The sequence below is a fragment of the Dermacentor silvarum genome, chromosome 1, assembly GCF_013339745.2.
Source record: "Dermacentor silvarum isolate Dsil-2018 chromosome 1, BIME_Dsil_1.4, whole genome shotgun sequence".
NCBI classification, from domain to species: Eukaryota; Metazoa; Arthropoda; class Arachnida; order Ixodida; family Ixodidae; genus Dermacentor; species Dermacentor silvarum.
The window spans coordinates 226,681,738-226,697,919 of record NC_051154.1 but is presented as its reverse complement, the minus strand read 5'-3'; the positions used below and the strand labels follow the sequence as shown (position 1 = coordinate 226,697,919).

Below are 16,182 nucleotides of genomic sequence, written 5' to 3'. Positions count from 1 at the left end.
GGCGTGCTCGCTGCTGTTATCGCGATCATGAAACCGTCTATAGGAGCGGACAGCTGTAGGCTTGCAAAATCGGTGCACCATGCTGTTTAATATTAGCATCATGTTTGTCTGTGAAAATACAGGTTTAATCATAAACTGAAAAAAAGAATGTGCGTAAACGCGATGAAGCGTAATTTCGCTAATGTGAACAATACAGGTCTAATCGTGAACTGAGAGGAAGAAAGATACGTAAAGACGACGAAGCGCAATTTCGATTATGAAAACTTCAATCATTACTGACCATTTTTCAAGTGAAGCTTGTATTGGCTCAGAAGTTTCGGTGGCGTTGCGGTCACGCAAAAACCCGGCTGCTCCCACAGTAGAGCAGCTGTTCCAGCTCACGTGACGTGCGTGGCCAATCAGGGTCGTTTGTTGTGTCGCGGGGAGGGAAAGAGAAAGAAAGGGGTTGGCGCGCGCTCCGCCGGGCTTCCCTCGCGCCTCGGATCAGTTTCGGCGCCCGGATGGGAAGGCCCTGCGTTGTGCGTTCCGCCGAGGAGCAGGCTGAGTTTGAGCAACGGCGGCGCGAACTCACTCGGGAAAGGACTCGTCGTCGACGTGCCGATTCTATCGTGAGGGCTTCCGAAGCCCAGGCGAAACGTCAGCGAAGAGCCGTGGACCCCGAGCTGCGGAAGTTCGATGTTGAGGCCAAACGTCAGGGAAGCACTGCCCACCCTGAGTTGCGGGAGCGCGATGCTGAGGCCAAACGTCAGCGTCGTCTTGCCCTCGGGGAATTCGCGACAACGGTGCTGCACGCCTCGGCAACGCTAGCGCCAACTTCCCCGGTGCGACGGCCAGGTTTCAACGCGAGTTTCTCAACCAGAACTTCGGCAGCTGCAGTGCGTGTGACCGGTTGTGGTTCGAGCACAACGTGGTACTCGTCAGTGCAATTCGTTCCGAGGAACACCGAAGAAACACACGACAAGCTTCGCTTAACCCTATTTCCTCGACAAGGGAGGGGTTTCTGTTTTGTTATGTTTTTGAAGGGTTTCTGTTCATTATGGTTTTGAAGAAGACTAGAAAGTGACTGAACCTTTGCTCTGTCTCTTCGCTTCTTTATATGCAGAGACTAAGGAGAGGCTTCGGAAGAAGGGTTCGGCGTGACGGGCTGTCACCAGAAATTGAGAATTTTCGGAGATAATTTTATTGTGAGACCTGAATATATTTTTCAAACACGTCGTATATTTGTGACATCTAACCCACGCCGCTAAAATATGTTTGATGACGCTATTTCACGAGCAAGGCAATACAATTTCTTATTACTTATGTGTCAAATATTTCTGTACTACTGTATTTTCTCTTTTTGTTTTGCTTTTTTGCTTTTCTTTATTTTTAGTTACTTCAGCTGCTTTTGTTTTATGGGATTTCTGAGTATAAAATAACAGCTGCCATAGAAGTGCTTTTTTCCTTTATAACAATTGGTAGGGACCCCTTAACAAATTTGTTGGGTCCCAAAAGTGTGTACTTTCTAATTGTATGGTTTACTTATGTAAAATAAACTTTTAAACTTTCAAAAAGATAGAATTAAAGCACTTCAAGGAAAATTGAAGTATTGATCTTGTATAAGTGCCATTTAAATAAAGTTCCTAAAGTACGGGCACTATTTTGACAAGGATTCTGCTCTACTAGGAACAGGTATGTGCTATACAATCGAAGTGCTCGCGTAGTGTTTATTTTAAGGGGCAATCCTAAAGTTTCCACCACACATAGGCAGAGAGATTTTTGCCGAAACCAAAATTTTGGAAAGCGTTCTTCGGAAAACAGTAGATATTAGAGAAATTTAAAAAAAATCACACGATGCACAGATAACAGGTCCTAAAGCCTGCTTGTTCTTTAGTGAAAAAATTCACTGGCGATTACGATACTCCCCTCCCCCCCCCCCCCCTCCTTCTCGTCGGCTCTCCATCCAGCACGGACGTTCAAGAAAACTTCCGTTGTTATGCGTAAAATATAGCAACAAAAAATGTCTGTACGGTTATATTCGAACAAATATATTTTAACGGTGAAACACCAAAAAATATATGCCGAATTTCCTAAGAATAAACGCCGAAGACTAGAAGCACATGACAGGCGCCCCGTTTTTCAGATTATTCAGATTCAGAAGCCACATTTATTATACTCCCGTCTCTCTAAATAGGCATCGGCAATAGCAAATCAAGAGGCTTGGATGAACCAAATAAGTGGCGACCAGTAGTGCCCAATATAATGGCCACAGCAAATTATTTAATGCGAGTTAAAAGACCAAATATAGATGCATTGAGAAAATAGGGAAATGCGCAACCCGGATTTACAATTACAAGCGCAGAAATGTTCTAATTAGGCAGCCACTTAAGCGGCTATAATGAAATTTGGGGGTGGGGGGCATTCGACAGAAAGAGTTAATTCTAGCGACAAAGTGGAGTAGAATCTTAGTTTAGGTTTTCAAATTGTCTCACAAGAATTTGAGAAAATGGGCGAGGTTGTATAGAAACACAGATTTATACATCAAGTTCACAGCTCTAGCTTCGAAAAAAAATTAAACGCAGATATGACAGTGTTAAGTATAGTTTACCTGACGTAGCATTTAATGCTGACTGTACACCCACCTTCGCAACGTGGAGATTCGTCGCTCCACTGCCCGTCAGCGTCGCAAGTGCGGGTGCTTGTGCCTGTCAGTTTGAAGCCTTCGTTGCACGTGAACTCGGCCTTCGAGCCGTATTCGGTGCCGAACAGTCGAACAGCGCCATCGGCGATGTCATCCAGAGGTCCGCAATCCACGACTGCGACAGAGAACGCAACTTCACTGAGATCAGGGTCCACGAGGCCGTGTTTTGTAACGATACATTTAGCTCCCATTTTTCTTCATTACCCGCGGTCACGCTGATGGACCGATTTCGCCAAAAACGGCCGCGCGGCTTTGTCACAACGAATGAAGAATATCGAAAACCAAGTGCATCGCTAGAAAATGCGGCCCCTGATTCACAAATCCTTTCGTACGCTGTAAAAAAGAAAGCGGAAAGAACAACGGAAAAAACGGAAAATTTACATTTTACAACACAAATTTTCTTTAAATGGAAGAAACGGATATTATTTTATTTTAAAAATGTATTTTTCTGTTTATGCTCAGATAGAATTGTTCTTGATTTTAACAGAATTGGTTCTCATACGGTAAATTAAAATTTGTCATCGATACTGTGAGCGAAATGGCATTGGTTCGTCTCTTTACTATCCTCAATTGACATTCGTGTGCAGCTTCACCAGCCACGCAAGTATAGGTAGATGGGGCTCACATGAACGAGCCAATCGGTCGTAGTTTCTGAACAAGATACAGCTGCCATCAGGACGAGTAATACGGCTCAGATCATGGCTATATAAACTCGTAGAGTGGACACTTCGATATGTCGCACAGTGCCGGGTGTCTTGGCGCCAGATGTCTTGCCAGTGGTCACATTTCATATGTTCTGCGTAGTGTGCTAAATTGTACATTGTGGGAATGCGCTGACTCTGACGCGTACCCTTATGTTGTTTTACCCGCATGGCTCCAGGCTCCTGTAATCCGGCTTCACCGCGTGGCTTTACGGCGGCGTAGGTAGGCGTGGTTGCGCCATATTACGAGAGATGGCACGAGTGTTGCGCTGCTAGCGCAACCTAGCGGTGGGGTTACTAGGGCGCGATAGGGAGGAGGCGGTTTCGCTTTGCCGTGGGGTCGGCAAGTAGCGCGGAGGCTTCGCGCGTGCGCCGACCCGCTTCGTGGGACCGTCCCGAGAAGGCTTCGGAGCGGGGCACCGAGATGGACGAACACGATCGTTCGAACGCGCCACCGTTCGCGTGACCGTGCACGCGAACAATTAGGCGTTGGTCGCCAGCATGGAGCGAACGTATTCGCTCGCTATCGGGTCGCGGTGAGTCAGACTTCCTCCATTTGTCACGCGCCCATTGGCATGTTCTATCGGTAATAATTCGGCTGGTTATAGATTTAGGTATAAGAGGCGCAATATATGCCTTTGTGATTGTTCGCACTACTGTCTTGTCGTTCCTTTGTCTCAAGAGCACGTTTGAGACCCCACAACATGTATGACCTGCTACAACTGCATCCCAGCGTTTGACACCTTCGTACTGCATGAAAGCTGCAGTCATGAGGGGAGTCATAGTTACTTCATTAATTGAGTAACATATCTGACAATGATTTCTGTAAAGTTACGGGAAAACAATAAAGAGGTTATTATGGTGAAACCGCAAAAAAAAAACAAGCTCACAGGAAAATATAGTTACACACAGTGCCATACCGTTTTCTCCTCAATTTTTTTAAACAGTGTACACAATGGTAAGCGCGTTTAAATGTGAATGCGCCAGTAACGCATTGCATATGCAAGCGCATCATCCTGATGCCGCGTGACCCACCAACGTTCACCTGGTTCAATTCTCGCGCGACAGTTGCCGAGCCCGACGTCGAATGAGCGTGCGTCAGCGCAGAACAGGAGGCGCTATACTAGGCGGCCATCCGCTGCATGGAGATATAGAAACAGCGAAGCTGTTTTCTCATCCATCGAAACATGCCAGGCAAATGCTCTAATCGCTCGTAACGTGGCAATTGGGAGGAAGGTTGGCGCGTTAAGAGGGCTCGTAATTGCACTGTTGGTTCTTGTGAATGTCGGACACCGAAGGACAGGCAAATGCAAGGTCCACGCTGCATCAACGGACGATCGATCCGTTGCGTCTTAAATACGTTACAGCACTTCATAAACTTAACCAATGCCTTGTCCGCATACGTATACACGCAGAAGTTTGGTATGGTTCTTTCGATTTGACCGCTCCGCCATTCAGTGGCACACGCGGCACCGTGCACTGTGCGAACACTCAATTCTAAATTCCTGCGACGATGCAAACGGTGGAGTAATTAGGTGCGTTCACTCGATCTGTGAGTTTAATCCGCGCTGCGGCGAATAAATTACAGCGTTCCTGGCACTGTGGAAGATAGCGATCTGGGCACAGTGCCGGGTCACGCAAAATCTCGCGAAAGCGATCGCATTCCCGAAAGTGATCGCATGATAATTCCCATCCAGTTTTATATCTGAGCTACCGCTGAATTCTGTTAGTATGCTTCGAAAAATGCGCTCGAAAAAAACATTAACGAAAAAAATTGGCAGATCCCACGCTTGTATGTGAGAATCGGTGTTAAGCGAAGCTTTCGTCGATGCTCGCGCAAATAAATGTTATGCAGACGTAATGCTAATGGCCGAAATGCATGCAGAGAATGACGTAAATGAAGTTGTATTTCAAGCAAATGAAATTTTAATGACGGAAGGGACATGCAATATTTGAGTCGGGCCACCACCTCTCCGACGCTCAACACACGCTTTGGTCGCATTCTTGGCTGTTAGCTTGCTTGCTCCCCATAGGGAACCAGCGCTCTCCATGAGGCTTTCAGGAAATTAGGTAGTCTATATACTAAAATGTGCTGAGGCCGTCCGATAGGGGCGCGAAGGAAATGGTCCGATATCTTGAACGATGACAGACAAGCGCCTATATCAACACTTGATAACGGCCGGCGTACCAGGCCGAGCTCTGTCCGCAGAACCACGCATTCTGCAGAGGAGTGCATGCGCTCATACGTTCTATCACACCAGTGCCCGGTCAGGTCAGACGTTAGGCACATGTGTCTCAAGATGAGCGGTAAATTTGCTGACGTGAATTAAGAGCATGTCCTACTAGAAACTGTTTCCTCCGCTCGTTGTATGTTACGACGCTGTTGTTGCCACGTCAAGTTTGAGCGCAGGTTTCTTATACCATGGCACTAACTAACTATGACGATGGCTTATGTTGCCAACTTCTTGTGTACGTCTTTGTTGCCGACTTCTTTACGTGCCTCTGGTGTGGGTAGTGTGTATCGACGGCAACGAGATTGCTACGCTATAATGATGACAGAATGATCACGACGGAACCACGACGGCCTGACAGCCATGGCATGACGACTACGGAGTGACCACAGCTGCATGACGAAGACGGCGTGGCGACGCCTGCATGGTTACGAAGACGTCATGACTGCATGTGAAGAAGGAATGAGGGCGAATGCGTGACGGCAATGGAATTACGACAATTCAATGACGACGACAGATTGACGACTGCGGAACGATGATAATGGAACCACCGCTGCGGAAGGACCACAGCCGCATGGCGATGACGGCATGCCGACAACTGAATGATTACGAAGGCGTCACATTGGCATGCGAAGAAGGAATGACGGCACTAGTAACGACAATGGGATGGGGACAATTGAATGACGACAATGAAATGACGACGACAGATTGACGAAGGGGGAACGATGACGATTTACCACGACGGGAATGACTAGAACATAGTGATGATGGCTGAACGATGACTATGTAACCACGAAGGCCTGAGGACCACAGCATAACCACAATGGAATGACGACAGCAACGTCACGTTGCTGGCATGCCGACAATTGCATGATTACGACGGGGTGACGACAGAATGATGAATGCGCTAGTGACGATGACGAGGTGTCCAAGACGGCATACGACAAGGAAATGACGACGATGGCATGATGATGACATAGTTAACGACGACAGAATATATGACGTACTGGTCTGCAATATACCCGGACGATGAAGGAATGACGGCGACGACGTGGACGACAAAGGAACAGTGGCTCCAGGGGCACATGCCCAGTGGTACGTATGATGATACGCTGTTGTATACATAATCGGCAAGACAGCACCAGGCAGCACCCGGAAAGTGTAAAGAAGATACAAATTGCAAGTTTCGTTTTAAGATGCATTCTGGGGTTTTACGTGACAAAACGACGATCTGATTACGAAGAGCGTCATAATGGAAAACTCCGGAATAATATTGACCATCTGAGGTTCTTTAACGCGGGCCTAAATCCAAGTACACGAGCGTTTTTCCATTTTGCTACTAACGAAATGCAGCCGCCGCGGCTGGGATCGAACCCCCTATCTTGAACTCAGCAGCGCAATTCCCTAGCGACTATGCTATACCGCTGTGGGTTAAAAAAAACTTTTTTTATGTATCTAGAAGACGCCCTGTTTAAAGACAATGACATCGCAGTACTTAATCTACATACAGCCTGTTTATACGTATATACATTCCACCCATCGCGGTAGCTCACGGATATGGCGTTGCTCTCCTAAGCTCGAGGTCGCGGGTTTGACTCCGGCCGCGGCGGCCGCATTTCGATGAAGGCATAATGCAATACCGCTCGCGCACTTAGATTTAGGTGAACGTTAAGCAACCCAAGGGGCTTAAAATAAAATCGGAGACCCCCCCCCCCTTCCCCTTGGGAGCGCCTCATAATCTGATCGTAGCTTTATACATAATACCCCAGAATTTAATTTATTTTTGTATACCTTTAAATTTATGCATTGTTATTCTGTGCGAAATTTGGCGAGTTCCATAGACTGATAGTGCGATGAACTCAAGCGTTTGACGGGAACCGGTCCGGTCTGGAGGAAACATTGTAGAAGTTGGATGCCGACCATAATAATTAGAAATAAAAGGACGTTCCAGGCTCCCGCACTGATAGTTCAAACTACGCATACGCTGGCTCCAATTACTAGCTCACAGAAACCACTACCACTGCAGGTATCATGTGCGTCTGTATACAAGCGTGCATAACCAATTTCTGCCGAATGCTTTTTGCCAATTTTGCCTGCTTCCAGCTCGTGGCCACGGCAATGGCTTAATTTTTTTCCTTCGAAATCCGAATTCACGCCGCTATCTTGACGTTCTGTGTCACTCAAGTGAACGCACGTGCCAAGCATACTCACTCTGACACTCGGGCTTGGCCTTGTTCCAGGTGCCGTCGCTCTGGCAGTACAGGTTGGCATCGCCAATCATCCGGTAACCTTTGTTGCACTGGTACCGCACATGCCTCGGAAACACGAACACTGCATCCAGAAGCCGGCCCCAGCGGACGTCGCCAGGGTGACCACACGACACCGCTGCAAGCATTAAAACGCGTCGGAGTGTCTGGAAATTCACTGCCTACATTGAAAATATTGCCGGCTTATATGCATGCTAACGTTAGCCAAGCGCTGAAAAAAGAAGAACTGTTAATATATGACTACACTTCAACCTCGTTATAACGAGACGGAATATAACCAAATAATGGATATAACGAAGTAATTGTAATTCACCTTGAGATCCCCATAGAGATCCATGTATCTAAAGCCTCGCTTTAATGTAGTAAAATTATTCTGCCAATGGATATAACGAAACCAAAAGTACCGACTGTTGTACACCGAGCATATCGCTTTCCGCCGGGTTTCGCCGAGTTCCGCACTCGTTCGGTGCAGCAGTTCAAAATTCCCGCGTCGAATACGCCGTCGAGCAACACTGGTCTATCTCACCGCCGTGCGTAGCCGCGCGCACGGTGGCTGCGCACAAACAGCACTTCTTATCATATGGCACCTCTTTCTTGCTGCGGCACGTACCTGGCAAAGCTAGGTCGCTAGGAACAGCCTCCGAGATCAGAGGCCACGCCTACTGCGCCGCACTACACATATCCATGATGCTAGAGTTAACTCCGACATCAGAGCCACGGCTGGCGAGCGCCCACGAGAGAGCGGCGAATCAGATAGTTTCGCTTTTAGGGATCGAACGCGTCCGTGACCGACAGTGCCAAGCTCTGCCGGCCGTACACTTCGACGTGTTCCCGACATCACGCGAAAGTGAAACTATCTCCAAAAGTCATAGAGGTTGCCCGAGAATACCGTCCCAGCTGCATAGTAGGCGTGTCGTGTTGTGTGCCACATGATGCTCGAACACGAAACGGACTTTGTTCGCATCGAAGGGTGCTAGCTGCTCCGGTCGACCACGTCGCTGTTTTGCTGATTTCACGACTATAGAGTTTTAGTTTGTCCCTGTATTCGGGTAAACGCAAGCTGATTGGGCGTCTTTACCGGATGAGCGGAGGCGCAAACGTGAACGGCCTGTACGGTGCCAGGCACCTGGTGGCGCAGAGCTCAGCCAGACAAACACATAACTAATATTGCAGTAACCAAGCGTATTATATTTCGCTGCTGGTGTAAATTTCTGGCAGCATCGTAATCGTATTGCGGCCGAAAATTGTGCGGGTGCGGGTGCGTAATCAAAGGGCCCTTGTCGTAGTTCGTGTGCTGTAAAGCCGCGAAAAAATAATACGCAGGACGTAACGCGCTCAAAGTGACAGAATGGAATGTTTCAGGAGCTGCTTAATGATGATGATATGAGTATCCTCTTTGAAACGAGGCGGTGACAGATGTCACCAAACTCGTTCTTTCGATTTTTTCTACCGCTTTAAAACTTTAAATATATTTGTATTCCATGCCACATAATTCGTTGGAGAAAGACTGCTTTATTCGAAGTCGAGGTTAACGCCATTAATGTCGAGGACCGTAAAGGGGCCCTGAACTAGAGCACTGCACGGGCTTACCCGAAAGCCCGGGCCCGGCCCGGCTTCACGGGCTCGGGCCGGGCTCGGGCACGGCGTGTGCTTTTTGACCCGGGCCCGGGCCGGTCTCGGGTTTTTTGACGCGGGCCTGGGCCGGGCTCGGGCTTTCTGGTGGTGTGGATGTAACGTGCAGCGAGTTATTCTCTGGCGTCTCAACTCCGAAAAACATGTATTTTTCGGTCTCGGGCCGGGTTCGGGCCGGTTTCGAGCCGGGCTCGGGCCGGCCTCGGGCCTAAGGTAAAGGGGTGGCGGGGCGGGCCGGGCGAGTAACGTAGATTATTTCCGGGCCGGGCCCGGGTCTCGCCATAAAAGTTTTGATCGGGCTCGGGCGGGCAGCCCAACGTAAAAACAGGCCCGGGCCGGGCCCGGGCTGAAAAAATCGGCCCGTGCAGTGCTCTACCCTGAACCACCACTCGCGCTTGGTGAAATAAGAGTGTCCGCAGGTAGCATACGCTGCTGTGAATATCTCAGCCATGTTTTACTGTCGTACGTACGCGGTGCGTGGAGCTCGCAAGGGGAGCACGAAGTCACCTTTCTCTCAAATGCTCTCGTTTCGACGGAAGCCGTGATCCTCACTCTTTTCTTGGTGCTTTATTTCGTAATAAAGCACACTCCAATACGCAGCTGCTATTGGTCGCTGTGGTCGGCTACACCGCGGCCGCCGCGGTGTGCCGCCACGAGTCCACTGGCTAAGCGCACTGCAGCTCACTGAGGAAAACCGCGTTTGGATTACGTTTAGCGCGCCGTAGGCACCAAAATCGGAAATCGTAGCGTCTACGTTAACATCCAAAATGAAATTTGAACTGCGCGCCATGGTGACTTTTCGAAGGCGGAGCGTTGTGGACCCACCCCACTCCGCCGTAGCCTTCGCAGTGCGAGGCATTGAAGAAGGAACGGGAGCACAGCGGAGGCCGTGTTTGATTGCCAATAACTCCGCTTCTGCTGAACGCATTGAAGTACTTTTTGCGGCAAAGCATTTCTGAAATAATCTATTTTCACTTCAAATGTCTTTCTCCACTTCTATGAAAGGTGGTTCAGGGCCCCTTTAAGAGGAAGCTGTAGCTCGGGGGCTCCTAAGTAAATACATTGGAAAGGAGGAAGCATTTTTCTTGGCAACCACTGTACCAAGTTTGAAGAAGCTTGTTGCATTTATGAGAGAAAGTTAAAATCTATTAACTGTTGGTAGCGAAATTTCGATTTAGGCCGTCAATGTTTTCATAAAGATTGTGGCAAATCGTAAATAATTTTCAAAAAACGAAACTATCAAATTAACATACTTTGTAACCCAGCAATGAAAACTGATATCAGAATTCCGTAAATTGCATCTAATCGTACACCTAAAGTGGACAAAATTGATCTATTATACAGGGATCTCAAATATACCACCAATATGTGAGTAGGACTTTTGCATAAGCCTTGTAAACAATGTAATAAATTCATGTAAGATATAAATTGATATATCAAATTTGTCCGTTTCGAATTCTCTAGCGGATGCAGCTTACAAAACTGCGAAGTGTGTTCTTGGTGCAAAGCTGCGAACTTGTAAACTTGATGCGTCTATATTTTTTCACACTTACAAATTTATGAAAATTCCTGTTAAACAATGCAGGACTTAAATCGAAATTCCACTTCCAACAGTCACTAAAGTGTAACTTTACCTCTCAAATGCAACAAAGTTCATCAAAATCGGCCCAGGGCCGATTTCAGAAAAGCGTTTTTGCGTTTTAGATGTATTTGAAAGGCGTCATGGGAGTTAGGCCCGAGCCCCCCGCCTCCCGCCCCCCTAAAGCTTCCTCCTAAGTTTCCTAAAATTAATATATATGAAGTGGCTGCTATACACGCCCCTTTTTAAGGGACCCCTCACAAGGCTTCATCGAAAATTTTGGTTACATAATGGAAGTTGTAGGATGCCGTGTATGTTGCGTCGTACAGCAAGAATGCGTGAAATTGGTTCAATAGTACAGGAGATAAGGGATAATGGAACTTGCCATGCCTCCAGGGGGGGAGGGGGGGGGGGGTTATTGCCAACGCAACCATTCTTTCCTTCTGCCTCGTCTAGCGCCCGCAAGCGACCTTTCTTCCCTGCCTACTCCCTTACCAAAGCAAGGGTCCGCGTCCCGTTTAAGTCAGGAGCCGCGCCTCTCTCTACTTATATATACAAACGGTTTGCCTAGCGCGGAAACAAGACAGCTGTACCAACAGCTGTACCAACAGCTCGACACCTGTTCCCCCTCCGGCGGAAGCACAGGGATCAAACTACGAAGAGTGGATTCGTCCGTCAGCGGAGGCCGGCAGATTGTTTCGAACTCTCTATATGATTTCGCTGTGGAGTCTGGCATCATCCGCATGGTGTAGAAAGCAGCACCTCTCGACGGCTAGCCCACTTATTAACTTCCGAAACCCCCTATTCCGCTGCCCTTTAGGCCAATGAGCCAGTCTTAGTTAACATCATCATCATCATCGTCAACAACAACAACAACAACTCTACGTTTCCTGCCGTGGGGCGCACTCGCGCTAGCGATTTGCGCATTCTGCGTATATAGGACGATTTACCCAAGTCATGTGCCCTAATCGGCGATGTTGCAGGCGCACACGTCTTATGTAGAGTCATTTGTGCGTGTGACCTTGACTCTCTGAATGGAAGCGGGGCTCCTTCGGGAGGAACTGCGCATGTGCTTCTGTTTGAAATGGCAGCAGTTTTCGCGCCGCGCTGTCGCGTGACACTTTGCATACGCGATTGCCACCACGTGATATACGCGCCGCGCTTGTCTGTTTGCAATTGCCAAGCCTAAAATCTGGCTTTAAAAAACGTTAAACGTCGCGATGACAATACCTGCAGTGAATACATTAAATTTGTTTGACAATCGTAATGCCATCAAAGAGTATTTCTCAGCAAGCAAAATTTCACGCAATGCCACTAAAATAATATTTGACATTTTATTAGAATTGTTAGATCTTACTTTAGAAATACACTGGTTTTCTTTCTTTTTTTTTTTGCTGCACCAATGTGCATTACTTCTCCAAGAAATCAAAATGCTTAATTGAATATTTACCGTAATTACACTAATGTATTTTAAATAATTACTTTGCGGAACATATTTCAATCTACGCATTGTAGCTAGTATGCCAGGCATATCGATTTCGAACAAATTTTCAGGAAGACGCCAGTTATAGATATTATTTTTCAAAGTGTCCCAAAATGCACTGGTGTTCCAGGTACCTTTGTGTTTCAGTGCATAAAAGAGCGTTTTCGTTAAAATGTAAATGGAACAACAGTGCATTTTAACCGCACGTTTGACGGCGCAAATGTCGAAACCAGTACCATCCTCAGAATTTGTTCTGAGTACTCTTTCTAAATAGATCTTTCATTCCCGGCCAGATTGACATATGCACAGTAAATTAATTAAATAAACCGTTAATCAGTGTAATTATGCGAATTATTCAATAAAGAATTTTGATTCCTCGTAGAAGTAATGGCCGCCTCATGGAGTAATTTAGATCAAAGGATAGAATTGTGCTATCTGCCACAGGTAGTTTTGGTGCAACTTTATTTACGGGGTGATCATGTTTAAGTTAGCGGGAATTTTTAAAAATCGCCTGTGGTGGATAGATAGCATAATTATTGTCCTTGAGCTGAATTATTCGAGGAGGCGACATTACTACCACGAGAAATCGAAACACAGATATGACCAATTAACAAATATTCACTAATTAACTTTCTTACTAATTGCGTTACGGCACATATTACAATTTACGAATTGTAGCCGGTGAGTTTGCAAGATGTATTCACTTGAAATGAATCTCCAGGATGACAGCAATTTACAGATATTCATTCCCAAAGTGTTGGGCGAAATAAATTGGCGTTCCAGTTACTTTTGTGCTTCAATGCACAAAGGAGCGTTTAAATTAAAAATTGAATTATGAGGTTTTATGTGCCAAAACCACGATCTGATTATGAGGCACGCCGTAGTGGGGGACTCCGGAAATTTGTACCGCCTGGGGTTCTTTAACGTACACCTAAATCTAAGTACACGGGTGTTTTCGCATTTCGCCCCTATCGAAATGCGGCCGCCGCGGTCGGGATTCGATCCCGCGACCTCGTGCTCAGCAGTCCAACACCATAGCCACTGAACAACCACGGCGGGTAAAGGAGCGTTTTGTTAAAAAAAGAAAAGTAAGGTGGACCAACAGTGCAATGTTGCAGCGAGTTTGATGGTGCATATCTCCAAACTGGTGTCCTTTTGGAAATTTATTCCAAGTGGATACGCCTTGCGAACTCACCGGCTACAATTCGTAAATTGCAATCTGTGCCGTAAGGTATTAAATTAAGAAGTTAATTAGTGAATTTCAGTTTGTTAGTTGAATATGTGGTTCGATTTCTCGTGAAAGTAGTGTCCCACTCTCTGAATAATACAGCTCGAGGACTAATATTGTGTTATGTGTAACAGGCGAGTTTTAAAAATTCCGGAAAACTTAAGAATGATCACCCCGTACAATATTTTATGAGCAGCCGAAAAAATTTGATTTCACTAATGCAGCAATTTCACTAATGTTTCTCCAATTGTGCTGAAAACGTAATGCCTCGGTCAAGCCTACAGCTTCCACATTTATCGCTGGATGGACACTCTGAAATTCTAACTGTTTCTGCACCATTTCTGCGCGCTACGCAGAAGTCGTCTCCATCTGAAAATTTATCTCATAAATACACACTTTCTCGACACCCTGATCTGTCCTGGAACAGTAGGGCACTGTCCTTTGAATAATCATGAATATTTTCCTTTCTGGTTTACTTTTTTTTCGGTTCGATATTGTTCCATGGCTGACTTCCTTTCCATTAGTTCTATATAGCACAGTGTTATTTTTTTTTTTTTTGCATCTGTTGTTTTAGATTTAGCCCCCTTTTCTCTGCCGCTGTCCACCCCATTAGCGTAATATTATTTACCGGGTAGTTTCCTGGTTCTTTTTCGCCCCTGTTAGTTAACATTTAGTTTTATGCAAGTACCTAAATATTACCCAGCCACCCATCAATTTCCGTAATTTCCGTTTATGTCCATGTTCCACATTTTGCTCTGAGCCTCCTGCTTTTCAAAAGGCGTCCATCCCATGTCTCCATGTATTTAATTAGTCATTCTTCCATGCGGATCCTGTGCTGGTCTTCCGACAGCCCTCTTATTAATCTCCCGTCTGGCTTGCAGTTCATATTTGAGGCAAACCACCGAGTTAGCAAATGTAAGTCCGGGAACGTACCATTTGGCCTTATATACACTTCATATTTCATATACTTCTATATACTTCTATACTTCATATTTGTTAAAACCCCATGGCACCCCGCGGCCGCGTTCCTCTTGCCTTCAGCTTTGATTGATTCATGTTTTTTTTTTCTATGTAACTATTTCTCCTAGGTATTTGTATTCAGTTGCCTCTGGTATCTCATCCTTCTGTATCGTGACCAGTTGATCAGTCGTATCATTCAACACCATTAGGCCCGATTTTTGCACATAAAGTTTAACCCCAGAGCTTTGCTTCTTCTCCGCATATGTCGCTAGAAGCTAAATATCTCTGAATATCGGATAATAAAATAATGATATCAGCTTCCATTAAGCCTGGAAGACGTTGCTTCCAGTATCATACCGAAACATTAAAACCTAACTTACTTGCCTTCAACTTTTTCCGTGTTCTTCACGTATATCATAAAGAGGAGCGATGACAATGTACAACTCGGGTGCAGACCCTCCCGGATATCTACTGCTGCGTCGTTATAGTTTGCATTTCCCACGTTAACTTAACTGTATTATTCCGGTCTGGTTCCTTTAGAAACTCAGCACTGCCTTCCTAAAGGGCTTCCTCTCCAATGATGCTCCACAAGATCTCCCTGTTTACGTTGTCGTACGCATCGCTAACATCTAGAAAGGTTAGATCTAATGAACCGTTATCTTTCTTTGCTATTTCTATGCACTTTGTGACTACACACAAGTTATCACATTATCCCCGATACACCTAGTGATACTAAAACCGTTCGCGGTCCTGGATAGAACATGGACGGAACACATGGATAGAACAGAACTGTTTTATTCACGTTTTCAACTTCAAGTTAATGGGTTGCTTTGCTAACCTGTAAGCCCGCCGCGGTAGCTTAGTAGGCGTGGCGCTGCCAAGCTCGAAATCGCGGATTTGATCCCCGCCGCGACAGCCGCATTTCCTTGGGGACGAAATGCAAAAACGCTTGGGTACTTAGACTTGGGTGAATGTTAAAGAACCTCATGTGGACAAAATTAATTCGGAGTCCCCCATTACGGCTTGCCTCAGAATCGAAGCAGTGGTTCTCGCGCGTAAAACCCGAGAACTTCACTTGCTAACCTGTACATATTGCCGATGATATTGTAACGGGTTTGTAGGATTTCATGTGAATTTTACCTGTCATTACCTTTGCAATATTTTTTTTTCATTCTACTCCACCGCCAACTTTCTGGAATTTGCTTGTCTTGTACACTTTTTTATTATAATTTAGAATTAGCCACGTCTGGTAACTGTTATCTACCTAGCATCATCTTAATTTACCGACACGCAACCTTAAAAGTGCCATGATTTATTTAAATGTCGTAAATTACGCAATAAATTAAGTTTATCGCGAATTTAAGACATTTACCCGCTTAGAGGAAATGTTATGAGGCCGGTGCGCAACACATTCGAACAAC

General features: G+C 46.1%; 1 protein-coding gene across 1 annotated transcript in view; it reads right to left on the bottom strand.

Moving 5' to 3' along the window:
• The window catches only part of LOC119437491 (sushi, von Willebrand factor type A, EGF and pentraxin domain-containing protein 1), a 256,678-nt gene that overhangs the window by 180,265 nt on the left and 60,231 nt on the right, over positions 1-16,182 (bottom strand). Inside the window, exons 8-9 of the mRNA XM_037704501.2 lie at positions 7,824-7,997; positions 2,622-2,795 (exon numbers count right to left, since the gene is read on the bottom strand). Of these exons, the coding sequence (XP_037560429.1) occupies positions 2,622-2,795; positions 7,824-7,997 (348 nt within the window). The remainder of the gene's footprint in view (positions 1-2,621; positions 2,796-7,823; positions 7,998-16,182) is intronic.